The sequence below is a fragment of the Aspergillus oryzae genome, chromosome 2, assembly GCF_000184455.2.
Source record: "Aspergillus oryzae RIB40 DNA, chromosome 2".
Classification (NCBI taxonomy): domain Eukaryota; kingdom Fungi; phylum Ascomycota; class Eurotiomycetes; order Eurotiales; family Aspergillaceae; genus Aspergillus; species Aspergillus oryzae.
Window position 1 is genome coordinate 3,795,303 of NC_036436.1, and position 26,172 is coordinate 3,821,474.

General features: G+C 49.3%; 9 protein-coding genes across 9 annotated transcripts; 7 read left to right on the forward strand and 2 right to left on the reverse strand.

Annotated features, from left to right (window-relative positions):
* Positions 1-6: 6 nt before the first annotated feature.
* Positions 7-1,895, forward strand: AO090003000630 (ferric reductase family protein; the record flags this gene model as incomplete). The annotated part of the gene is made up of 3 exons (XM_001819738.1): positions 7-664; positions 723-784; positions 837-1,895. 3 exons carry the CDS (start codon positions 7-9, stop codon positions 1,893-1,895), a joined length of 1,779 nt encoding a protein of 592 aa, XP_001819790.1.
* A 626-nt stretch (positions 1,896-2,521) lies between these two features.
* AO090003000631 (glutathione S-transferase family protein) lies at positions 2,522-3,386 on the forward strand (the record flags this gene model as incomplete). Its single annotated transcript, XM_001819739.3, has 3 exons — positions 2,522-2,601; positions 2,660-2,713; positions 2,768-3,386. The coding sequence occupies 3 exons, from the start codon at positions 2,522-2,524 to the stop codon at positions 3,384-3,386; spliced, it is 753 nt and encodes a 250-aa protein (XP_001819791.1).
* A 307-nt stretch (positions 3,387-3,693) lies between these two features.
* bbp (putative zinc knuckle transcription factor/splicing factor MSL5/ZFM1) lies at positions 3,694-4,601 on the forward strand (the record flags this gene model as incomplete). Its single annotated transcript, XM_023234970.1, has 3 exons — positions 3,694-3,847; positions 3,916-4,129; positions 4,250-4,601. 3 exons carry the CDS (start codon positions 3,694-3,696, stop codon positions 4,599-4,601), a joined length of 720 nt encoding a protein of 239 aa, XP_023090036.1.
* Positions 4,602-4,674: 73 nt separating this feature from the next.
* On the forward strand, positions 4,675-5,969 carry AO090003000633 (uncharacterized protein; the record flags this gene model as incomplete). Its single annotated transcript, XM_023234971.1, has 4 exons — positions 4,675-4,857; positions 4,916-5,287; positions 5,348-5,869; positions 5,928-5,969. The coding sequence occupies 4 exons, from the start codon at positions 4,675-4,677 to the stop codon at positions 5,967-5,969; spliced, it is 1,119 nt and encodes a 372-aa protein (XP_023090037.1).
* Positions 5,970-8,141: 2,172 nt separating this feature from the next.
* dbp8 (ATP-dependent RNA helicase DBP8) lies at positions 8,142-11,278 on the forward strand (the record flags this gene model as incomplete). Its single annotated transcript, XM_023234972.1, has 3 exons — positions 8,142-8,190; positions 9,935-10,157; positions 10,219-11,278. 3 exons carry the CDS (start codon positions 8,142-8,144, stop codon positions 11,276-11,278), a joined length of 1,332 nt encoding a protein of 443 aa, XP_023090038.1.
* A 1,761-nt stretch (positions 11,279-13,039) lies between these two features.
* On the forward strand, positions 13,040-15,574 carry AO090003000635 (uncharacterized protein; the record flags this gene model as incomplete). The annotated part of the gene is made up of 7 exons (XM_023234973.1): positions 13,040-13,063; positions 13,114-13,149; positions 13,425-13,736; positions 13,923-14,117; positions 14,415-14,631; positions 14,714-15,211; positions 15,273-15,574. The coding sequence occupies 7 exons, from the start codon at positions 13,040-13,042 to the stop codon at positions 15,572-15,574; spliced, it is 1,584 nt and encodes a 527-aa protein (XP_023090039.1).
* Positions 15,575-16,626: 1,052 nt separating this feature from the next.
* stm1 (putative telomere and ribosome associated protein Stm1) lies at positions 16,627-17,986 on the forward strand (the record flags this gene model as incomplete). The annotated part of the gene is made up of 4 exons (XM_023234975.1): positions 16,627-16,647; positions 16,921-17,173; positions 17,242-17,362; positions 17,455-17,986. The coding sequence occupies 4 exons, from the start codon at positions 16,627-16,629 to the stop codon at positions 17,984-17,986; spliced, it is 927 nt and encodes a 308-aa protein (XP_023090040.1).
* Positions 17,987-18,445: 459 nt separating this feature from the next.
* Positions 18,446-18,973, reverse strand: AO090003000637 (uncharacterized protein; the record flags this gene model as incomplete). The annotated part of the gene is made up of 1 exon (XM_001819745.1): positions 18,446-18,973. One exon carries the CDS (start codon positions 18,971-18,973, stop codon positions 18,446-18,448), a length of 528 nt encoding a protein of 175 aa, XP_001819797.1.
* Positions 18,974-21,348: 2,375 nt separating this feature from the next.
* On the reverse strand, positions 21,349-24,075 carry AO090003000638 (putative glutaminase; the record flags this gene model as incomplete). The annotated part of the gene is made up of 5 exons (XM_001819746.3): positions 21,349-22,041; positions 22,092-22,222; positions 22,273-23,278; positions 23,342-23,750; positions 23,807-24,075. The coding sequence occupies 5 exons, from the start codon at positions 24,073-24,075 to the stop codon at positions 21,349-21,351; spliced, it is 2,508 nt and encodes an 835-aa protein (XP_001819798.1).
* Positions 24,076-26,172: the final 2,097 nt, after the last annotated feature.

Consider the following 26,172-nt stretch of genomic DNA (forward strand, 5'->3'; position numbering starts at 1 on the left):
GTAACCATGAGTCACCTACTTTTCTGTCTGTCCCTGGTAGGACTTTCTTCCGCAACTGTTCTTGACAAGCGTGGTGGCGACTGGGCGATCTACGAAATAGTCAACGATGACCTCGCGCGCATCTCGCTCATGGTTCTCGGCCTCATGGCAGCGTTCATCTATGTCTGGAAGATGGGATTCCGGATCTCGCACCATTTGAGACGGTTGGCAAGTTTCAATAACTCAGGACAGCGCTACTTCAGATCGCCCCATGAGACCCTCTCGTTTGTGAAAAACCATGTCATCTATGCCCCGTTGTTCCGCACTCGGCATAACCGGGAATTCCAGCTGTCACGGGCTGTCAACATGGGCACCTTGCCCAGTCGCTTCCATGCCTTTATCCTGATCGGCATTATCGCCATGAACGTGACCGTTTGTGTTGTGACTGTTCCTTACAAGAAAGAGGAGGATTCTGTTGCTGGGGTCATCCGAAACCGCACCGGCACCATGGCCACGGTGAATCTGATTCCTCTCGTGCTGCTGGCCGGCAGAAACAATCCCCTGATCAAACTGCTCGAGGTACCCTTCGACACCTATAACCTGATCCACCGCTGGCTTGCCCGGATCGTCGTCTGTGAGACGCTTGCCCATGTCTTCGCTTGGGCTATCCCCAAGGCCCAGAAAAGTACGTCCCTTGAGCCTTGTGATCTGGAATATCGATATCGGTACTAATTACTGCTTAGTCGGCTGGAGTGCCGTGGGAAAGGCTCTTGGACATAGCAATTTCCTCCTGGTCGGCTTGATTGTAAGTTATTTTAGCCGACGAGCCTGATGAGTTTTTGCTTACCTAGCTGCAGGCCACAGCTGCATTCGTGGGACTCGTAGTACACTCCCCATCTCCAATCCGCCATGCATTCTATGAGACTTTCCTCCACCTGCACATTGTCATGGCTGCGCTCTCAATGGGCTTCCTGTGGGTTCATCTCAATGGGCTTCCAGCGCAGACATACTTGCTCGTTGCCATCATTTTCTGGGCTCTTGAGCGAGCTTCGAGACTTGCTATCCTTCTCTACCGGAACTGTGGCAGGAAATCCACTACGGCCTTGGTGGAGGCCCTTCCAGGGGACGCCATGAGAATCACCCTGAGGATGGCACGTCCTTGGACCTTCCAGCCGGGCCAGCACATCTATCTGTACATTCCTACCGTTGGATGGTGGTCTTCGCACCCGTTCTCCGTCGGTTGGAGCGAGGCGGAAGAGCTCGTTTCTGACGAGAAGGGACTTCCCGTAACTCGGCAAGACATGTTCGGTAAAAAGCACACCAGCTTGTCCCTACTGGTTCGTCGTCGAACCGGCTTTACTAACAAGCTGTTCCAACGGGCCCTGAGCTCTCCCAACAGTCAAGTCACGTTGCGAGCTTTCGCCGAGGGACCCTATGGCAGTATTCATTCCATGGACTCCTACGGTACAGTTGTTCTGTTCGCGGGTGGTGTCGGAATCACCCACCAAGTACCATTTGTGCGCCATCTGGTCCAGGGATATGCAGAGGGCACCGTTGCGGCACGGCGCGTGACTCTCGTTTGGATTATTCAATCCCCAGAACACCTCGAATGGATTCGCCCGTGGATGACCAGCATCTTGGCCATGGATCGCCGCCGAGAGGTTCTGCGTATCATGTTGTTCGTCACCCGTCCCCGTAACACTAAAGAAATCCAGAGCCCAAGCTCCACCGTTCAGATGTTCCCCGGCCGACCAAACATCGACACTCTTATCGGAATGGAGGTTGAGTCCCAAGTGGGCGCAATGGGTGTGCTTGTTTGTGGAAATGGGGGCCTTAGTGACGACGTCCGGCGAGTCTGCCGCAAGCGACAGAACCAAACGCAGGTCGACTACATCGAGGAAAGTTTCACCTGGTAGATGCACGAAATGACCGAGTAGAGTCTCGCGCTCTGCCAATTCCGTTTATTACGTCCTCTATTCCTACCTTTTCCGCAGACAGGCGTGGGGAATTCATTTAGGGTATATATACACACAATAAATGTATCTTCGTTCCTTATTGGTTGCTTTTATTGGCGATAGGGTGGTATATACGGTGTGGTTGTGTTTTGGACGGAGCCTTTGTTTTCCAACTACACATATCAATGTCAGTGTAGCCGTTCATTAGAGTATAGATCTGTGTCTTAGTTCCCGCTGTAACTCTTGTAGTGCATAACTAGTGCTTATCTGCTGACTTCCTAAGAAGGTGCTGGAACTGTCATATGAACCCAAAGCTCTTAATAATTCCGCTGATTACGTTTGTGGGAAAAGCACACTTTGAGAGGCTTAGAAATCAAGATCGGAGTGGGGCCGAAGCATTGACGGGCCATGGCATCATTGATTCCCCATTAATCATCCATTCCGCGGGGTCACTGTTTATTGAGTTCCTGACGATGCTTTTTATACCGACTGTTCCTACGGTTTTTTCTCGTCCCTCCATTTCAATTCTTTGTCGCTACAGCCGCCTAAATCACTTGACGAGCTTTCACTCCAGATATTCAACCAAGATGAGCCAACCCGATATCACTTTGTACACCTGCCAGACTCCCAATGGAATCAAGATCTCCATTGCGCTAGAAGAGCTGGGGTACGTTTGTAACTTAATGCCACCATTATTTTAATAGATGAGCTAACTCGAACTCTAGACTTCCCTATAAGGTAGAGAAGATTGATATAAGCAAGAACACCCAGAAAGAGCCGTATGTGACCTTCTAGCCAGAACATGGAACAGGAGCATTGTTAATTCCGCTTAGCTGGTTCCTTGAGATCAACCCCAATGGCCGCATTCCTGCTCTGACCGACACGTTCTCTGATGGTCAAAAGATTCGTCTGTTCGAATCTGGCGGCATCCTCACCTACCTTGCCGAGCAATATGACAAGGACTACAAGATCTCTTACCCTAAGGGTACTCGCGAGTACTACGAAATGACAAATTGGTTGTACTTCCAGAACGCCGGTGTCGGCCCCATGCAAGGTCAGGCAAACCACTTCGTGCGCTATGCACCCGAGCGCATTGAATACGGCATGACTCGTTACACCAATGAGACGAGGCGGCTGTACGGCGTTCTCGATAAGCACCTTGCCAGCTCCAAGTCAGGTTACCTCGTCGGTGACCACATCTCGCTTGCGGATATTTCGCACTGGGGATGGGTTGCGGCTGCTGGGTGGGCAGGTGTCGATATTGAAGAGTTCCCGCACTTGAAGGCATGGGAGGAGCGTATGGCCGCTCGCGAGGGCGTCGAGAAGGGTCGTCATGTTCCGTCGCCTCATACTATTAAGGAGCGTCTTAAGGACCAGAAAACTATGGAAGAGGACGCAGCTCAAGCCCGGCAGTGGATTATGCAGGGCATGAAGGCTGACGCTAAGCACTAAACGATATGACTATATGGCAGAAAGTGTGACTCCTGAGGTTCATAATTAATTATTATATCAATGTTAGCTATGTGAATAGTAATTATTGTGGTCATGCAAGTCATTCTTTCTTCACGGAAGGGAAGCTTCTAAGGCTTAGTCAGCACTTCTCACGTGGATACAAAAGCTTGCCACCTCGCCTGCAAGTCCGCCTTAATATTACCTTACTTTTTCACTCTCATTGTTATATTCATTAATAGCCACTAATCCTGTTACTCACATCGCAAGGCAATAGATTAACTTCATTTGCAGCGCAAGTCCAGGGAAAATGGCCTGGCGTAATCAAGGAGTCACAGGCTCCAACAACGTCCCTCTGGGCCGGAGACGGTTTGGTGGTGATGATGCCGCAGAGGAGGAGAGCCGTACAGCAACCCCTTCGTCTGTTGTCGGGGAGCACAAACGTGGCAGAAGTCCTGTCCGAGGTATGTTGCTCTCACTTCTGTCCTCGTACTGACTTATATGTTGAAAATGCTTACTGAATTTGCTTTAGCTGACCCTCCAGTTGACGGGGTCAAGAAGCGCAAGAAGCGCAACCGTTGGGGCGATGCGCAAGAGAACAAGGCTGCCGGTCTCATGGGCTTGCCCACGATGATCATGGCAAACTTTACCAATGAGCAGCTTGAGGCTTATACGCTTCATCTCCGTATTGAGGAGATCAGCCAAAAGCTCCGCATCAACGATGTCGTCCCAGCGGATGGTGACAGGTACGCTCTCCCTTCGCTTCATGTAATCATCATCTCGGTATAGCTAACTTATTTTTTGAATTACAGGTCTCCGTCGCCTCCTCCGCAGTACGATAACTTTGGCAGACGTGTAAACACTAGAGAATACCGTTACCGGAAGCGCCTTGAGGATGAGCGGCACAAGCTCGTCGAGAAGGCCATGAAGACCATTCCTAACTACCACCCACCTTCTGACTACAGACGTCCTACCAAGACTCAGGAGAAGGTCTACGTTCCAGTGAATGACTATCCAGAAATTAACTTCAGTATGATAACTAACCCTCTAACTCCTAACCATTCCTGTGTTGTGTATTTCATAACTCTTTGCTCGAGTCGGGCTCGTAAGAAAGACATCGCCCGTCGGTGCCTTTTCGGCTCGCTTCTTGCTAACCCTTGCTACGTGATGTTGAACATTTTATCATTGCTCTCCCATTTCTTTCTAATAACAGCTTGAACTAACACTTAGCTTTCTGCTACCTTTTAAAGTTGGCTTACTCATAGGACCTCGTGGTAATACCTTGAAGAAGATGGAAACCGAATCCGGTGCCAAGATTGCTATTCGTGGCAAGGGCTCCGTCAAGGAAGGAAAGGGACGATCTGACGCCGCTCATGCTAGCAACCAGGAAGAAGACCTCCATTGTTTGATCATGGCAGACACTGAAGAAAAGGTTAACAAGGCAAAGAAACTAGTGCATAACGTTATTGAGACGGTACGCTCTTCATCATCTCTTTATTCTATGTTAACCAATTACTAATCACTATGAATAGGCTGCTTCAATTCCCGAAGGTCAGAACGAGCTCAAGCGGAACCAGCTTCGAGAACTTGCCGCTCTTAACGGTACTCTGCGTGACGATGAGAACCAGGCTTGCCAAAACTGTAAGTACATCTTGTGCACTGCAACTTGTTCAGTTTATCTGACTCTTTTAGGTGGTCAAATCGGACATCGCAAGTATGACTGTCCAGAACAGCGCAACTTTACCGCCAACATCATCTGTCGTGTTTGTGGCAACGCTGGTCACATGGCTCGTGATTGTCCTGACCGCCAGAGAGGCACCGATTGGCGTAACAATGGTGGTTACGGTGGTGGTGGTGGCCGTAGAGCTATTGGTCAAGGCGACGCCGTCGACCGTGAGATGGAGGTAAGTGCCATCTTGCCCTTGAGTTGATTGTTCGAATATATACTAATATTCCTTTTCTAGCAACTCATGCAAGAGTTGTCTGGAGGAGCTCCGGGTGAAGATGGCGGCATCCCTCGCCGCATCGAAGCCGGTCCCGATCAGGGTTACGACGACCGTGATGCGAAGCCGTGGCAGCGTGGGCCACCGCCCAGTGATGTGGCTCCTTGGCAGCAGAGAGGCCGAGACAACCGCTCCCGTGACGACTATGGATCGCGTGACCAGGGAAGCGCACCCCCATGGGCTCAGAGCAGCCGTGGAGGCGATTATGGATATGGCTCGCAGGGCGGCTACGGAGCCCCTGGAGCTGCACCCTGGCAGCAGCAGCAGCAAGCCCCTCCGCCCCCTCCGGGTGGACAGGCTGCGTATGGCTATGGCGCTTATGGTGGATACGCTCCTCCTGTTCCTGGCATGGGCGCACCGGGGGCTTCTTCCTCTAGCATGGGAGTTCCTCCTCCTCCACCGGGCATGCCACCTATGTACTACGGCTCTGGTGGCAGCCCACCACCGCCACCCCCTCCTCCTGGTGAAGGACCACCACCTCCTGTATGTGCCCTTAGAACTATATGATTTAGGTGAATTACTTTGCTAACCTTTGTTATAGCCCCCGAGTGAGCAACCTCCTCCTCCTCCCCCACCCGCTTAAGGAGACACGGTGTCGTACTTTACCTATTTTCTTGTGTTAGGTACAAGCTAGGGGAAATGTGGAAAACAGCTTAATTTGATAAGAGGGTGAGGGGCGTTACTAACAATTGTACTCTGTAGTTTGCTGAGGTCGTAGGCCTCTTCATGGTAGTTCGCTAATTCATATCTATCTCGTGTAAGCGTCTTGAATGCATTTTTATTGTGTTCTTAACAGCAGTCGTACATTCCTTGTATTTAATTGAGTGATATCGGCAAGAAGCATATATGAATGGATCCACCCGAGCTGGGTTCTATCTGAGGACTTAACTTCAATAAAATGATCGCATTACCTGAAGCATACAGCCACGATACTCCCGATACCCAGATGAATATGTATTATGCTAGAATTGGCATCAAATTTGAGATGGACCGAGCGGTGAAGTGCCTAATTGCCCTATTCAATGCTGAAAGGAATGTCCCTGCTGTGTGCCACCATAGGATGTACCTATTACCCTATACCATATACATGAATTCCATCCTTTCCACTATTTAAACCCCTATCCTCTCCCAGCTTTCTCTTTTCTTCCATACTCCTTTCAGGCTGAGCATCACTGGTGAATATGCCCAAGTAATTCAGTGAGGTCTACGATCACGAGCTGTCAAATGTTGAAGACGTATCAAGCAACATTTATGGAATTTGCAAAATCGATACCTAACCCAGTCCATTACGTCGTGATTTATTTATTTAACGAAATGAGGGCAACTAAGCTTCTTCAACTCTAGTCTCTTACAGATTCCTGATACCATGACCGGCAACACGTACCGATGGAGACTATGAATCCAGAGTCATGAACTCCATGACGCATCAAATGGGAAAGCGAAGAAGAACGCCCCTTTCTGCGGCCGATGGCATCATCGAAGTTCTCGAGCACCCGGCCTATGGGTATGGTGTTGATGACTATCCTCAGTGCAGACAGCACTGGAGCCATTATTTGCACGTCCATGCACAGGGTGGAAGCAGTCAGCCGAATGCCGTGTACAGACTTCACCTGATATTCATTCTCTATATCTTTCACTTGGTGGTATCTACTACCCAGTGGACCTTATTAATGTATGCGTTGGGGGTGCTGACCGATTAGAAGCACTGCTTAGCGTTCACTAAACTGGGTTAAGCAAATAAAAGCCACTTCTTCAAGAAATCTCTGTTCTAGCCGACAACTCCTACATTCATATCTTCGAGCAGTATTACCCTAGGTTCAGTGGTAAGAATCTCAACTTGATGGACTTCTCTTATCTCTCTTCCATTTGGCTTACGAAGACATTTTGGATTTTTCATCATGAATTCATATCTAATCACTATATTGGTGCTTGCCACCTTGTGCGGTATCTCGGAACGAGCAAGATACCCTTAGGGCTGCCTTCATTATGCCATGGAGTGAGCTTCGTTTAGAGAGTGAACAACGACTCGTCGGTCATTAGGCTAGCCAATTCACCTACCTCTTGTCTTCGTGACCGTTATTGACATGATGAAGAAATAAATTTCCTTTACATGTTCACTATTGGGGAGGGACAAGCTCACTCCAAACTCGGACAACACCCTCACCCAAAGCTAGCCTTACTACATCCCAACCGTTAGGAGTGTTCGGCCTACCTTGAGCGACACCAACCTGTCATACGCGGCTTTATCGTAGAGACGAGTTCTTTACTCGGATAGTGCCCGACGTGCTTCTCAATGTCGTTAATACTCTCGAAACTGTCTCGAGCACCCCGGTCACTATCAAGAATAATCGGCTAGTGGTAAGCTCACTCGCCGGGCGAGGCTGTTTTGCAGAGAGTCCGAAGTGACAACGCACGAGCAGTTGCAGACTTGCATCGTCAGCTAAAGGAACGGAAAATAGCCACACCACATCAGTAAAGCAGAAAGTGGTTCTGGTGACGGACAGGTCAGAGCCCTCGATAAAACCTTAAGTGACAAGAAGTCATCGAACCTCCAATGCTTGACTTGAAGGGACTTGTATGATCTCTGCGGGAGTCACAATGCTCTTCTTACATTTACAGCTGCTATATCGAGAATAGCAGCTAACTATTCTTTAAGCAAACAACGCCTTGGGATATATCGGAAATTGCGTAATGTACACCACTAGAAACACTCAACAGCAACGGTACACTACGATACTAGAGGGAATCCCCAAAGATGGACTACGCTATTTGTCCAAGGACGAAACTTAACGGCTTCAGAACAAGTGTGTGAACCTATGGATTGCCTTAAGCAGAATCTGTGACATTGCTACCGCAGCCCCGAGCCACAGCTTTCAGGCTATACTGTGACTGTTGCGCTCCGAAACCGATTTTAAAATCAGCGACGGAGCTGTATAAGCAGAGACTACAGTTATGTGGTGGCTTAGCATTGCCATAAGAGCCTAATCAATATATTGGGTCCGTTTCTTCTAGTTCGGACAAGCTTAGAGGACCTGGCCACCGGTTCATCTCACAGACCTAGTTAAGACTGGCGTGGACCACATATCTTCGCCCCTATCTACAGATTACATGCAGATGGCAGCGCAGCTGTCACGCCCGAACCGAGAGCGAGTTGACGCAGTTGATAGTGCTCTCCGTCTGGAAGCCCACGTATCCTTCGGACGAGAAGACACAGCCTTTGTTCAACTCAGCGATGCCATTGAAGCCGTAATGTATGGCGACAAGACCTATGGATCCCCAGGAATAACTCATTGAAAACTCTACTGCTGGGGCAGAACAGCACCACCATCCACCTGCAAAGAAAGTTGGAAACAGCATCACCAGAAGCCACTGCATACCTTGAAAGAGTTAAGAAACGAGCTGAATGTACAACAGTGCCAAGGAATCGAATCAGCTCTCGTCAACAAGGTCAACGTCGATCACCAACAGGACATTGCTAATGCATACAGCTGCTTTGTCGGTTTTGGGCAGGCAGTGCACTACACGTAGCAACATATGCGTAGGAATGAATCTAGACCTAACGTTTTCTGGGCTTAAGTTTGGTGTTGATTCAGCCAGATTGCTGCAGGGATACGTTATCTTTACCTCTAGTCCACTGACTGGATGAGTACCTGGGCCGGCTGTCAGATATTATTGCGCTAGTCGCCTTTCTTTTCGAAGGTCACTATATGTTGGCAGTCTCCCATCTCAATCTGTTCCACAATTGTAGCCTTTGGAGCCACTCGATTCTTTTGATGACGAACATGCCACCGAGAAGGCCGATTTGAACTCCCGGAGAGCTGACCCCTCTATCAAATACGCGAAAGTGAAGAGGACCTACTCTATTTCGGCACAACTTTGCGCTGAGATCTATTTGCTTGTGTCTTCAATATTCCTATGTGAACCTATTGATGCCCACCTGACTTACATTGAACTCAATAATGATATATCCGTGTCCAAGAGTAGGATCAAGTTCTAACATAGTCGCTTACTAGTTAGCGAGCCAATGTATCATGAAAGGTAAAGAAATAAAATGATATACTGGTGTAGTAGTAGTTCTGTTGCCTGCATAGCACTCAAATTTCCCTTTCGGGGATTAGATCTTATCGATAAGACTAGACAGCCTGATTGGCTCGATCCATGTGGAAACACCGCCTTTGCGCGGTCAACTTTTTCTGCCGCAAAATTTAGAAGAATTTCATGAAGCATCCAGAAAAGACAACAAATTCGAACAGATAACAATGGCGGCCTCTCGCTCCCCAGAGCCTGTGTCAGACGGCTCTCCCGAGCTCTCTGAATCCTCAGACGTTGAGCAAACAGAATTGCAAAATCGCGCGCCTAAAAGAAGACGTCTATCGGAGTCTTCAGTGGACTCCTACGTTGCTCCGGCGCCGCTCCCCACCCTCTCTCGTATCAAGAAGAAGGACGCAAAGGATGACAAGCCTGCCACAACCACGGAGAATGACAACCCTGTTCTGATTCGTGATGCCCTTGAAATCGGATTGCAGGATGAGGAGTCTTCGTTCAAAGCACTCAATGTTTCGCCCTGGTTGGTGGGCTCTTTGACGACTATGGCGGTTAGAAAGCCTACGGCCATTCAAAAAGCTTGTATACCGGAGATTTTGAAGGGAAGAGATTGCATTGGAGGTAGCCGGACAGGTTCAGGAAAGACAATTGCCTTTGCGGTTCCTATCTTGCAGAAATGGGCGCAAGATCCGTTTGGTATTTTCGCGGTTGTGTTAACTCCCACAAGGTACGTCGCCAGTCACTGAAATGTTTTCTTAGAGGTTACAATACTGATCGTTTCTTCTTAGAGAACTTGCGTTACAGATCTACGAACAAATTAAGGCGATCTCGGCACCACAGAGCATGAAGCCACTTCTCATCACCGGAGGAACAGATATGCGCTCCCAAGCACTCGCTCTCTCACAGCGGCCCCATGTTGTGATTGCGACTCCCGGCCGACTCGCAGACCACATCAATACATCTGGTGAAGATACGGTGTGTGGACTGAAGCGCGTCCGCATGGTCGTTCTTGATGAAGCCGATCGACTTCTGGCTCCTGGTCCGGGAAGCATGCTTCCTGATGTAGAAACCTGTCTATCTGCCCTCCCACCGTCCAGCGAACGCCAAACGCTCCTGTTCACCGCAACATTGACCCCCGAAGTGCGCGCACTCAAGTCCATGCCTCGCGCTGAGAACAAACCGCCGGTCTTTGTTACGGAGATTTCGACCGAGAATAACGGCGCAATCCCTCCAACCCTCAAACAAACCTACCTCAAGGTCCCCATGACGCACCGCGAGGCCTTCTTACACGTGCTCTTGTCTACGGAAAGGAACTCCACTAAGCCGGCTATTATCTTCTGCAACCACACTAAGACCGCCGATCTCCTGGAACGAATGCTCCGCCGTCTTTCCCATCGAGTCACCTCACTCCACAGTCTTCTACCCCAGTCCGAACGTAACTCTAACCTAGCGCGTTTCCGTGCTTCCGCTGCCCGGATCCTGGTAGCGACCGACGTCGCGTCTCGTGGTCTGGATATCCCGTCGGTCAGTCTGGTGATCAACTTTGATGTACCGCGCAATCCGGACGACTATGTCCACCGTGTCGGTCGTACCGCCCGTGCGGGACGCCATGGTGAAGCGGTTACCCTAGTTGGACAACGAGATGTGCAACTGGTGCTAGCGATTGAGGAGCGAGTGGAACGGCGGATGGAGGAATGGAGTGAGGAGGGTGTCAGCATTGAAGGACGGGTGGTGCGCGGCGGCGTGCTCAAGGAAGTTGGAGAGGCTAAACGAGAAGCCTCTGGAGAGATCGAGGAGGGTCGCGACGTGTTAGGGCGGAAGCGGAATAAGCTGAAGAAGGTCCGGTAGACGTCGTCAGAGAGGTGGATAGATTGTACATATATCGAGGATGTCTTTATAATGATATGATTGTTCTTCAGCGATGTTTTGGTGAATTGGTCCGATTTACTTGAAGCCGGCCCAAGTAGTACTTTGCTTTTCCATTCCTACGTCTACTCTTACGCCAGGGTTAGGAGCAATCCTCGACTGGCTATCTCCGATCTACACCAGTTTGCTGTTCAGGGTACCACCAGTATGAGGGTCTCCTAGTTTGGAGGACAACGATCCAGCCATTGTCGAAATCAATTCACGTGCGGTCATCCACATGAGAGATATTTTCGAGAAGACAGTCCAGACTCAGACTATTCCGCCAAGACTGAATAGTTGACGAACCTCTCCTGATGGCAACGTCTCGAAACGCCGTCGATAGCCCCAACCATGGTGGGAAATAGTAGGATTTAAGTTTCGGCTATTGTTGTTTCTATGGGGAATGAACATCGTATGACTGACTGGACTGTCAACGTTCACAGTGGAGCCGGTCTGTTGGTACCGCGTCGGCTGATCCCGGTGTTTTACCTCTTCCAGACTGGACAGGAACGCCGGTTGGGAGAAAAGGGAAAGAGGATAAGTGAGATGGTATGTATGTCCTTTTAGGAGAAAGGGAGATCTCAAACCGAACCAAGTTCCAAAGTACTTACTCCTGAGACCCTGGAATGGGGAAGAATTTGCCAAGACCGAGCGAACGCCGGGAGGCACGAGAAGGTATAGGACGTGAAGTGCTATGACGGTGCATCTCCAACAGCCAAGGTCAACAGCGAGGGAGTAATTACATGAGAAGTACTACGCCGGTGGAAAACCTTGACTGGGGTCAGGTGACAAGGAACCCTTCTCCGCGGGCAAAACGTGACTCGATTCGACGACGCCCCCAAATACTGTGAATCACAGAATACGACGTAACTCCATCTACTCATCTCCTGGAGGCTGGCTGTCTGTTCGAACAGGGACCCTCCGGGGTCTGCAAATTCTGATCCATCGCATGACTTCGGATGCATGTCTCCAAATCTAGCGCCCCTCTTTTTTTCCCTCTTCTCCAGGCCAGTATGATTTCCCAGAGTTTCGGATCGGCATTAGTTCGAACGGGAGCCCAGATGGGAACGAGGCATCAAGAAGGGCTAAGCATGGGATGGGATGGGGGATGAACATCATCATTCCTCTGGCATACTTTTTTCCCCCTCTTTTGTGTTTTTCTTTTTTTTTTTTTGCCCAGCCTTCGAGAATCCAGTGATCAAAGCACGTTCCAAGGAGGAAGCCATGCACTGTCACTTTGCTCGCGCTCTCCACCCGTTGCCTAGATGGGGAAACTCTAGTGACGGAGGCACTGACGAGTCTCGTTGCTGGACGGAGGGCGGATCTTCGGCAGTGTCCGACCTCTTGGGAGTGGAGCGCTGTTGGTGCCGTTGCCGAGAGTCGAGACAAATAGGAAAGAGAGGGACAAGAAGGGGGCAAAAATGAAAGAACAAGGGAAGGTAGAAGCAGGGAATAGGCAACCTCTGCATTCAAGTGAAATTACCTACCCCCCCCCGACAATGAGATCATGGTGTGGGCAGATTCAACTACTATATCTACTAAGTAGGTAGATCGTAAGTCGAACGGAGGATCTCGATTGAATGATGTACTTGTACCCCATGACATTTGGGAGGAAGGATTGGTCTCTAACTATGTTCCCCGGTGAGGGAGGCGATCAAAGTCAATTATATTAAAAAAGAAGAAATGGAAAAAGAAAGGAAAAGAATGTCAGACGCTGACGGGCAAATTGTATTATTTTATTTCTTTGTATTGTTAGATTGTACTCTGTAAACTAATAGTTGTCTTTTCCCCTCCATCGGTGTCCAATCAATAAAGTGGGTTTTTGTTGGCCTCGTTTTTTTTTTTTTTTTTTTGTTCTTTCTGCCTGGCTTTAACCCCAAAAGAGAAGTTTCTACGCTCGAACCGTCTGACCCTCTTTTTCTGTTTTTTTCTTGGTTGGAGTTCCTCCTCTCACTCTGGTCCCGAAGCGCCTTTTCCCTTTTCTTTTTTTTTTTTTTCTTTTTTTTTTTCCCCCCCTTCTTATTAACATCCTGTTCTTTTGCCCAATTTTTTTAGTAAATAATTTTACCTCACATCTTCCCACCCTCAGCCCCCTTCCTCCTTCTTACTTGTCTACCTTCTGGTTATCTCTTTATCCATCGTCAATTTCCTTTATGTCACTCTTTCCGCTGGCTCTCTTGCTAACTTCTGGCCTTATTCGCACGTCCCTACTAACTCCCTAGCCGCGCGTTTCTTGCGCTTGAAGTTATCAATCACCCCGCCGGAAAAAATCTTGAATAATTTTTTTTTTGGATTTTATTTTTCCGGCGGCTACTATCAACCTTTGAGGGTTTTGTTGTGGACAAGGGCAGAAAAAAAGGAAAAGAGGGAAAAAAAAAAAAAAAAAAAAAAAAAAAAAGAGGTCCGCCATCATCGGGGTCGGCACTTGGGATTGATATCAGTTACGAAATCTTTTGTTAAACATTTTCAACTACTCTATTTCCCAAGGCCCCGTGTGTATCTCAATACACGCAAAAAGGGACACCACTTTTTTTTAACCTTTTTTTCTTGGAAGGTCAAGGGGACAGATATACTTCCCCTCAAATAGAATCCAATGGTCTCTATGGTTGATACCTCCAATCCCAACCCAAATGACACCGCCATGGATACGGTTGTCCCTAAAACTGAACCCGCTGTACTTGAGGGATCGATCAGTTCAGCGGTATCAACCCCCGAGGCTGAAGGCGAGATCTTAACGCAAGATGTGGCCCAGACGCAGAAACGAAAGGGTGGAAGAAAACCTGTACGTAAGATCTATTCCCTTCCCCCCTTTATTTTACCCGCCATGTGGTGTGTGTGATGGCAATCTGGGGCCCCGCATTACGGTTATCATTATCATCGCCCATTATGTTTCTGATTCGATTGATCGCTTCTCTTATCTTTGCCCACCCCTGTACCTTTTAATTGTTTGTTTGTTTATTTATTTTTTTATTATGTCACTTACCTATATTGGCTTATCATGTTTTTGATCTACCACCCTTATCGTTATGATCGCCCGGCTTAATCGTTTAAGCTTCTTTAAAGTTAACCTTCGTCTTAGATCTATGCGACCTCTGAGGAACGGAAGCAACGTAACCGTCAGGCCCAGGCTGCCTTCCGGGAACGTCGCACCGAGTACATCCGTCAGCTCGAGTCCACTATCAAGCGCAATGAAGAGTCCCTGCAGACCTTGCAGCAGAACCATCGCACCGCCGCCGATGAGTGTTTGATGTTGCGATATAAGAACTCCCTGTTGGAACGTATCTTACTTGAGAAAGGTTTGTCATCCTATCTTGCCCTCTGTCAAACACATCAACCAAACAGAAAAAGTAAAACGGAACATGGATTGACCATACATAGGGATCGATGTTCAAGCAGAACTGCGCTTGAAGGCTGGCGCTCCGGGCCCGAAGCCCAACCCCATGGCGGGGAAACCCCCATCAACCTTGGAGCGCGCAGCCTTGAATCGAAATTCGGCCCAGAGGCATCCTCCTGGGATCGCACCCAAAGGAGAGCCGTTTGGAATGCCACAGCCTCGTGACGGAGCGTATGGTATCCCCTCTCCTCAGTTTCAGGCTACGCCTCAGTCCCACGTCTCCTCGCCGTCTCATGCCAAGTCGCCCGGGTTTGCTTTCCAAGGAGCCATGTCCCCGGCTGGAGTCGACCCTCAGCAGGCTGCACAACACTCACGCCTGTCTCACTCCAGGAACCTCAGTCAAACATCGCCTCCCATGAGCGTTGCCCAGTCCGATACCACTGACCCGAAGTCTGCTCTGTCGGGCGGTGCCGGCCCCAGAGGACCCCGTGTCGCTTCGGCATATTACCCATCGCCATTCCAAAAGCACTATGATCAGCTTGGTAAGTCGTCTCGTTCCGACGATGCTTTGGGATAGAGCTGGTGACTAACCGTAACCTCTAGAACAAGAGTATGACGCTCAGGCCGATCTAATCGATGAGGAGCATGAGTCGTCCGTGGGCGCCTCGCCGTACGTGTCTGGCTTTAACAATGCCGCATCGGTTCCTGGCTCTCACTCCATGGGCCACCATAGTCTTCCACAATTCAATCCACATTCGGGGGAAGGATCCAATGGAGCATATAACAACACGAACCAGCTCTTGGGAAACTATGAGCCCATGCTCGATGCAGATCCCTTTGGCTTGAGTGCGAGCATGCACTTCCAGACCCCCTTCAGCTACGAACAGAATAATACTCGTCACTAAACACCACTTTCCGCTCTCTACTCTCGGTCCGATACTTCGGCTACCCCGTGTTAATTTTTTCCCCTACTTCCCTTTTATCCTTATAGTCGTCTACGATCAGTCGAGGAATTATACCCATAGGAAATAAGGATAAGAACTGATTTTACTCTGATTCGCATCCGGCTTCGTTCTGGCATCCCTCGGCATGGCATCGGAAGACAAAAGTGATTTCAAGCATTGCCCGGCGTTTTGCGGTTGATACCATTTGCTTGTGTTGGTTGTTGATTGAAAAAGAGATGCTTGCGAGGTTTCAAAAGATAGTTTGTTGGTGTACATGATGCGCATATGTGTGAAGCTCCCGAAGGGGACTGCCGAGCAGTCTTGATTCTCTGGACATATATTGTTATGCTGGGTTATGAGGTGGCACCGCTGTTTATTTCTATTCTGTTTTTTTCTCTCTCTTTTGCTCGTCTTGTCTTTCGTGTATTGCGGTCTCAAGAAAAGAAAGGAAAAAATTTACTTCGTTGTCTATGATTTACTTGATTGGTTGAAGATGTATGTAATAATGTTACTGAAGACGTTGAGACAAGGAGGAATATGATTGGAGGAAGGATGAATACCACCTTGTACTGCTACAATAAGTACTCAGTACTGTTCACGACATCATGGATCATCATAAGAGAAAAGAAAGTGACGTAGAGTGGCCGAGATGCCAGTTGATGTTGATCTCTCCATGATGCCATCTGCAAGCCCCGCGTGACGCCATAGCCGGGCTAAAGCCCTAGCTGTCGACCAATCACGGCACGCATACCTAAATTCGCTTAGCGAGCAAGCACACCTTACCGGATTGGGACAGAGCAACCACAAACGTTTGGCTCCAACTCCTCAAGTCATCATCCACCCGATCAACCCCCTTCCCTTAAACTCCCCATTCCATCCATTTAGGACAGGCCGGATACCTACGTCGTCTAGGTTTCTGCCTTGCTCGTCGCGTTCTCCCGCCCTTTTTTCGTATCGAATTGCTGCGATAACGGAGAGCCTTCCCCGGAAGGCCCCTCATAAAACCAGACGTCATGGCGGACGTCCGGTCCAAGGTACGTGCGAGAGAGCTTTCTACAGTGCGGGATTGGTATTCAGGAGCTACTGTTATCCCTGGCCTTTTGGATTTGGAAATCAGATCGATGGGAAAGTCAATTGGTGGGGATGAAAAGTGCTCTAGTGAAGAACTTAGGTGGTGAAGGGAGGGGAGGGGAAAAAAGAAAAAAAAAAGTTTGAAAAAGTGAAACTGGACGCTGACGAATGTCTCATATCTAGAACCTTTACGAGCTTCTTGGTAATTTATACCCTTCCTGAGTTGCGCCCTATAGATTTGCTTTGATCTTTCATGCTACGATTGTCAACTCCGCTGTCAAGTCATTACATCATCTAACGTGCTTGCGCGATTCGCTGTTGCAGGCAATGATCCCGAGTTAGACCCCAGCAGACCCCCCGCTCCTCCCACAAAAGCTATCGACAAGCCCGCACCCCGTGTAGGCAAGCGTGACGCCCCCAAGGAGGCTCCCAGCCAGCCCCGTGCCGGCCAGAACTCTCGCCGTGGTAACTTCTCTGGCAATGAGGCCGGTATGTGATAGTCTCTTCTACTTTTCTGGCGTTATCCGGGTCTTCCGGCTAATTCCGACTCTGTATAGCTTTCCGTGACCGCAACGCTGGCCGCAACCAGAACCGCGAGAAGCCCACCGATGAGAGGGAAGGTGGTGCCCGCCGTGGCGGACGTCCCCGTGGCGACCGTCAGTCCCGCACCGGCCAGACGTAAGGCTCCCTCCCCACCCCTTTCTTGAACCAATTGCAGACGAGGTGATTTTGCTGGAATCGTTCGAAACTGACATATGTGACACCCGCAGCGACACTGGAAAGAAGGTGAACCAGGGCTGGGGTGGCCAGAGCGGCGAGAAGGAATTGGACGATGAGCGCGCCGGTGAGAAGATCGCCCAGGCCGACGAGAACGAGCCCCAGACTCCCGCCGAGGAGGCCGAGCCTGCTGAGAAGGCCAAGTCGTATAACGACTACCTCGCTGAGAAGGCCGCTGCCGGTGACTTCAGCGCCAAGCCCGTCCGTGCCGCCAACGAGGGCACCAAGGCTGACTCCAAGTGGGCCAACGCCAAGGAATTCAAGCGTGAGGAGGACGAGAACTACATCAAGGGTTCCTCTGAAAAGGCCAAGCGTGAGAAGGCTCGCAAGGAGAAGAACATCCTTGAGGTCGACATGCGCTTTGTTGAGGCCCCCCGTGGCAACAGCGGTCCTCGTGGCCGTGGCGGCCGTGGCGGACGTGGTGCCCGTGGTGGCCGTGGCAACGGTCCCCGTAGCGAGCGCACTGAGCGCACCGCTCCTGTCACCGTGGACGAGAAGAACTTCCCCAGCCTTGGCGGCAAATAAATACAGTCAGTCTCATAGCGGGGGGGTATTCTACCGGCACACCTCGACACCGGTCCACTGAAAGGTCGAAAACGAAAAGAATCTTGAAGAAACCCTTACGATGCCTCTTCCTGGAAAGTGACGTGATATGGATTGCGGGAAATGACACGAGACGAAACCCTTCGGTCCTCGCATTTAGGTTTAAAATGGCCCCGATGTAATTTGATTTGAATGTCAAAAAATAGGAAAGTGTGAATTCAAACCAAAAAAAAAAGTTCCTCTAGGAGGGATTACAGGTGAACCTGTAATTGTCTCTGTTTCTAAACCGATGATGGTAAACGTAGCATCCTTCGTGATCACTACTAGTAAAGAGAACATATCAACACCACAAAAATCCCCAACTCCAAGCAACCAAACCCAATACCCAATTTCATACCAGTAAAATAACAATTATACCATAAATAACTCATTCTTACCCAGCTACCCAACCTCCCTGACCACAAAACCGTCTTCCCCCAACTCATAAACCCCAAAAACACCCCTCCACATCGCCACCAACCCAGCCCTAACCACCTCCATCTCCACGCCCTGAATCCCAGACACATTCCCCCGATCCCCCAGATCAATAAACCCGCCCTGATCCAATCCCCACAGCGCCTCCTTCACCCAAACCCGACAACTCATCTCCTCCCGAAACAGCGACGAATACGCCGTCCGCGGCACATTCCCCAGACACTCCTCCAGCGCGCCCCGCAGCATCTCCACATCGTCAATGACGTCCACCTTGACGGCCGCGATGACCGGCTGCGATTGCAACTCGAGTAGATTGGCGGGCGCCCTGTTGTAGGACCAGAGTCGGCGGGGGGCTTTTTCGTCTGTGAGATCGTGTTTCGTGCCCCGGGTTAGGGGGCCGTGGGTGTTGGTTGTGTATAGGGACCAATGGAATGTGGAGGGTGTAGAGCAGGATTGGAGGAGTATGTAGAGGGTTGAGGGGGTTAGAGTGTTCATCTTTCAATACTTTCTTTTTATTCTGGATTGTGTTTGATGGGGGTGTTGTTTGGGGTTGTTGTATGGAGGTATGTATATTGAGGGTTATGAAGAGAAGTATGTTTGTAGGTAGATAGGTGGGTATAAAGATAGAAGCGTGTAGATAAGTAGGTAATAAAGGAGTGACTGGGATTCCAATTTGCTTTTTCTACGGGTAGTAAGGGGCGCCTATGTGTGTTCGCTGTATATCGTGACCTGGTTATTGGTCGTCTGGGGTTCTTTTCGGGTGATTTGCATAGTGGCTTGGAATGGGTGATTGTCGCTGTTTCTACACTGTAGCTGATTTGCTTGTGATTGTCTTCCTTGTGGAAGGTGAGTATGGGAGGAGATGAGGGTATTGCACTTATCTTTCTTCTTCTTTGTTTGGCTACGCCATGGTTAGAGAGGATTGCACGGCATGCATACCATCGACAAGAATCACTTCCCACCACCTGCCAAACGGACTATAAGTCCTTCTTCCCATAGGGTCCAGGTGAAGATCGCCACACATCCTAATAGGGTTATCAGCCCCCAAGCTCTAGACGGGCCGAGCCAACATTACGATCGACAGAGCAGCTAAGCCATATATTAGCCATGCACATCTGCATCTTGCTTCGGCCCTAACACTTGCCCATCACCTTGCGTCGGCCCACCGCCATTCAGAACATTCGACTCGCCTGCTCCCCATTCAGTTGATCCTTGACGTGGGGGCTACGGAGATAGAGGCCCCAGTAGAACTAGAACATGTCTAGACTACACCAGTCTGAAGCTTAAACTGGCTGGCTGCCGTTATCATTGTCGCGTGCCATTGTACAATCCCAGCACTAGTGAAACGCAAATATGAACGAGCGGAAACCCAATCCTCCCTACTCAAAAATAGCAAGGCAGAACATCCTTATGGCATAAGGTTAGTGAGGAGCCGAGCCGCCTCGACGGTGGATTATGGCCATACCCACGCTGCGCGGGTGTATGGGACGGTCCAGATTAATCAAGCAAGGAGCGAATCAGGGCCATTGGGGGCGGAGTATGCCGTGTTGCATGCGTTTGGTCATGGCATATTTGCCATTGCATGCAGGGATGGCCGCTTGAGCGCAAAGCTTCAGTCGGGGCAGCCAATCCGGCCCCAGATGGGTTTCTTTGTTTGTTTACATGCACTTGATGTGCACAGACACGGGCAGTGCGGGCGTCGCTCCTGGATTGGCAAATTATGTGACGTTTCAGACTGTGGTCGGTTGTTCTCTGGGACAGACTTGTCTTGTCTTTTGCCTCTAGTGGGTAGGATTGCAGGTGAATGCGTGTCCTATCAGGTTGGACGTTGTAGTGGTTCTTGTTGGGTGTCGTGGCGATGAGAGGCTATGACTGGGGAAGAGACGGTATTTGGCTGATTATGTGGTGTGGTAATGTTAGTAGGTGAGTTCTTGATGGATCCTATGCTATGAAACTGGAGGCTGCTCGTGATTTTGATATGCGTTGGCAGGTGACTTCCATTTGTGGAAGTCGGAGTATAGCCTGGTGTCATTCAGTCTGTTGTTCTTCTACTTTCGATTATTCCTCACCCTCCTAGTCTTGACTACGATCAGTTGATCACTGTCTTTTCGGCCTGTCTACGAATTTCAGACCTGACTCTTTCACATGCCTCATCAGAAACACATCAGGTTCAGATTGAATCAGCCTGAAACCCAGGATATCCCCCGAAACTCCACCACCACAAACTATATATAGAAGAAGAACCTACATCCAGACCTGCGGTTCGAGCCATGAACCGACAAAGGATTATCAAGAGTCTCAAAGATCTGAAACAAACGAAACATGAGCCAACGGGCATAAAAGGTAGGCTCCCACAGCCTTCCGATTATACTTTAATAGCCTCAAACAATTCCCTGGTGACCCGTCTAGTTGAAGTCTGATCAAAAATCCAGACTCTAGTTCGACGCTGTGGCGGCGCCAGGTTTTGTGGAAGAGATATCCAATCAAAATATATCTGTTTTGTTCCAGGTCTGTTATGGGTTCTTTTTGGCCACATTGAGGTAGAGCAGAATAGGCTAACCTGGCTCTTCTCTAGTCCTAGATATGCGCTGTGGACTTCTCATATTGGGAAGCATACAATATCTATGATGCATTGCTGTTGGTAAGTATACGAACAATACTGAGCAACGAACAGTGACCATGGCAGATGAGTGATCAATATGCGAGCAGTTGCAGTAGACCCTTTGAAATTTATATACGTATCTTGTCGCCTTCTTACATAGCTTTGGTCAATATCAAAGGTGCTATGCTTCATCTCTCCAAACTTTACCAGCTCTTACCAACCCTTCACATACACCGATTAGATAGGATATATACACGAATCCAAAAGATTACAATTCTACCCTCTCGGATTCATACCCGTCAAACTTGAACTTTTCCGCCGCTTTAGCTGCCATGGCCTCCCACTGGCTGAGCGTCTCAGCAGATGCTACCGAGTCATCTCCAAAGCCTGGCTTTCCGTTAAGGAAGGCCAATCCCTCCATCGCCCGACCTTCACAGGCACGCTGAAGAGCCAAAAAGGCAAAATGGCCCCCAATCACCGGTCGAGCAAAGAAGTTGGGCCCTGGGAACTCGCCCTTGCCTTCAGTATTGTGCAGATCAGTGAAGGGCAAGTCGGTCACCGTTTCGTTCACCCATCTCGCGACGGACTCGAGGATCTCACTACGCACGTCCTCACTGGCAACAGCCATAGAGAAGAACTCCCAGTCTGTCTTAGTGTACAGATGGCGGCTGTCCAAGGGAAGACCGTACTTTTGCCGTACATAGTGGTACCAGATGGACTGCTTCTGGTAGATGTGATGTGGGACGAATCCACTCTTCCCGGAGTGTGAGTGGAGTGACTTTTGACTGCCATGTGCAGGGGAAATGTCGGTGCCCTCCAGGTGGAAGCAAAGCTGGGCATCCGCATACAAGTTATAAATCGTAGTCCAAGATCCATACCAGTCATAGGCAAGTTTAGCATGCGTGCCGTCTCGAGACATGCCGAATTCTTCCCACTTCGCGATGTAGGTATCGGCGATATTCTGTATTTGAGTCAGGGGATCCACTCTCAAGTCTCATTGACTGTACCAACCTTATAATATGATGCATTCGCTTTGTGTCCAGCCACTTCGGCTAGCTTGCTCATGGCATTGATACCGATAATACCCTTAAGGGCAAGGTTCGTCTGAAGAGCCAGCCAGCCAGCGAAATCGTCCGTGGAAACTACATTCATTAGCTTCCCCTTCATTTTCGCAAAACAAAAGGGTCCTTACGTTGGTTAGCAGGCTCCAGAGAGAATTCTACCAAGTAACTGGTCCATTGAGTCCAGAGTTTGTAACTGCGTTGAACCCATTTCTCTGCCAAGTGCTCGCCTTGGGCACCACCGCCCCATCTTCCGTCTTGCTTATCAATCCCCCCCAGGGCTTGAAGATTATCCAGAGGGAAATAGCCTGAGTTCTTGTCAGATGTTTGAGCGGCTGTGCCTCGAGTAGACCAAACGGAAGCCGCCGTCGAGTCCGCAGAATAACGCAAGGAATTCACAACAGCCAGACCCATGATGAGAATGTTGCCACACTCCTCTACAGGCATGTACTCATCGTTGCCGTCTGGATGACCAGTGGCATTGGGGAAGTGAGTTCCCAGGTCATGCATAGCGTACTTGTTTGGATATTGTCCACTCAACATATGTTCAATCAGTGGCTCGAGGAGATAGGCCAACCATCGTGGGTTCGTGTAGAGGAAGAATGGGAATGAAGGGAAGATAACGTCGATAGTTTGGAAGTTACCGTTGGAAGAAATCTCCTTCAGGAAGAGAATCGGGTTTTCAGGTGTCCCAGCAAAGGTGGTTGCTCCCATGACCTGTCGGGCTGAGAGCGCTACGATATCTACATAGTCATAAGCTCCCGATTGATAGGCATCCTGGGCTAGTTGTTCCGAATAGTCGGAGGCCAACGTGCCCGCATTAGCCAGATCATGATAATGGAAGCTGAGTAGTGCCTCCTCGTTGGAGAACCAAGACCTCCAGAGAGGCCGCATCAAGGTGAGCCCGCGTGAAGAGGCATATTGGACGACCGGATCTTGGATCAGGGCAAGGGTGAAAGTCACGCTGTCGCTAGCAGGGCCTGACTTTTTCGAGGGGATGAAAGACTTGGAGAATGCAAAGACCGGTTCTCGGTCACCGACGGCACGGAAAGCGCCATCATTCTCGTTGCGCAAGGCTCCCTCGGCGGCAAATCCTCGCCGCACAGCTAAGGCTTCTCCAGATTGAAATTGAACGTTCTAATCTCAACGTTAGCCATAACATTTACAATTCGCGATGACACTAATTCAAGGGGCACGAACAGCAGGACCAGTAAAGTGAAGGGTACCCCATTCTGCCCGGTCACGGATCTCTGATAGCAGCAGCTCTGTTTCCCTCTTGAATCGCCATCTCTGGAGAGTAGGCTTGCCGCCTTTGGCATCGAAACCATCGTATTGCCAGGTGATTTTGCTGCCCGCATCTCCGCTTACCCATCGTCCATTGACATCCATATAAACATTGACAGCCACATCACCATGAACGTGGATGGTCACATATGAAGCCGGGATCGACTGCCGCAGAGTCGATGTAGGCGTAATAGGAGATAAGAAAGAAACAGTGATGTTCAGCGGAGTAGAAGCCGACGTATCCGAGTTGATGCGGTAGGTCAGGTTAGTGGTAGACGCATCGTAGTTGGCTCCAAGGTAAACTGGGAACGCTACTTCCGGTGAACTATGTCTTTGTTAGAGATCATAGGCAAAGGCCCTGGTTGCTCCGGGTATACCTACTCGGAATCGGAAGGCAGGGATTCATGGGGCTTGCCCAACAACGGATACACGGTCCCCGTACTAGGAACGTGTGCCATCAAGGAGAGGCCAACCTCCTCTCCAGTGTAAAACATGGGCCATTTGGACCATGGCGCCTCACGGGCATTGCCGAACCAAGTACTGAGGTAAGGATTCCGCACAATCAGCGGGAGGACGGGCGGAGTCAAGGTAGATGCCGTACTGACTGCCGCCTGAAGGGCAGCTGTCAGTACTGTAAAGGATAAACGCATCACGGTGGTGTCGGATTGATCACGAGTGATAGGTGAGCGAAAGAAAGAAAATAACACAGAAGCAAAAGAGGGGATGTGAGAGGTATGCAGGCACCGACCACGTGCAAACCCCGTGATGCAATGGTGTCGGAGAAGATCCCAAACAGTAATGATCTACTCCAATCCTAATTACCTGGCGTAAGAGATTCTCTACCATGAATACTTTAAAGGATATGACAATAAGCAAGGTAGCAAAATGTCGAGTAAACAAGAACGAATAGAGAAGATGATATGCAGGCGCAATGCGCAAACGGAGTGGTGTTGGATTTAATGGTGCATTGAGTTGGCGTTTCTTCGGAACCTCAAAATGCGGGGAAAGCTTTCGCACTTGGGCTGTCACGGGGTAAGAGAAAGCCCTTGGAAGGCCAATGAGAGGAAGGCCATTTTAGGATGAATTCGATTCAGAAGTATAAATGAATTGGATAGGTCAACTGATGGGGTCCGCTTACAGGTACGGATATGTAGACCTTCATCTACGGAATAATAGATCAGTAAAAGGCCGATGATGTCATTACTCAAGACGGCTCAATATAGAATCATCATGCCCGTCTGATAAAAAAAAACGAACAATATATTTGTCAAGTGTGTCTATATCGTAAGCCTGCTCAGGCATCAATATCTCTTTCATTTTCAATTCTCCATTCTGTGTCTGAAGATGTCTCGGTGCTTATCGATCCGTCAGTTTATATGTAACCAACAGCTGTATCTAACTCCTAGAGGATATTCTCCTAATCGAAAACGATGTGTAGACATCCATGCTCTATAAAACTGACCGCTTAGTTTCGATGAATACCATGCTAATATAGTATAGCATTGAAGGGCTATTGCTTGTCAATGTAGTACTAGAGGGTGTATCTATATGTGAGCCGGATTAACATATTCTTGCGATCAGCTACCATACAATTTCGTCCTATACAGTGATTTCAACAAGATTATCCCTCCTCTGCCTATCAGACCCCAGCATTTCCATCTGTATACTCTCACAAAGCATATACTATGGAAAATTTACTGGATAATACGAGTTCTATCTATGATACCTCGTTGTTTGACAACTTGACTATCGATCTCTTGCATGCCGTCCCTGGGCGGTGGGGCAGAGTGGCACGTGCAGGACGAATCTAGACCCAAGCAGGCAGTGGCTGAGATTTAAATCGGAACCACAAACAAACAGCATTAGTTATGTTTGTTGACCACTCGATGGCTGGGAAGAGTCGCGCGAGGCGCGAGTGCCTAGAGTTTTCTTATATTTACAGTTGGCATAAGCCTATAATACCCATTTCCAGGTCCCTATCTCTACTCTAGACATTGTCAAGTATCACATTGCGATCTCGAGGTTCCCTACAGTAAATGCTAGTCACTGCTCGGAAATGCTGAAGTCAGAAGGGCCACATGTTGCGCATTCCACGTCTGAGTACCACATGCTGACTTGACTGACTTAGTTCCTTGGACATTTGGATCTAGAGGGGTCGTTGAAGGTTCGCTACGCGGAAATCTGCAGTGGTTGTTGCGGCTTGCATGGCACTCCGTTTGTGTGTGGTCATTGGTGCCAGACCTTATGGTAGATTACTAAAAGATTTAGATGGGTGAATGTAAAGAATTGCCCCCGTATCCGCCGTAATGTATAACCATTTGGTAGAGAAGAGAAGTTAGGGAGTTGCACGGGGATATGCGAGAAGTGGATATCACACGTCGCGGGGAGGTGGAAAATGGAACTAAGTCACGTCTCCCTCCGAAACGGCTTGGGAATAGCGCGAGATACACCCAACTACAACGCGATTTACCTCCCACGCGACAACTCGACTACCACCTTACCTCGCAAGACCGAGAGGACAAGTCGTGTTAACCTTCTTGTTCATATCGTCTTGCTTTCTCGTTCTTACCCCCTTCCATCAGTCTCTCTCAACGCCAAAACATAACTTTCTCTCTTCCCATAATTGCTTCTGGAACCCTAACCTCTCTTCCGCTCTCTGTACGGGCTCCTACTCGAACCCCAAATTCCTCCCATATACCTTCCTGTTACTACCTTCCCCCTCTGAAAACCTCCCAATAATCTCCGGA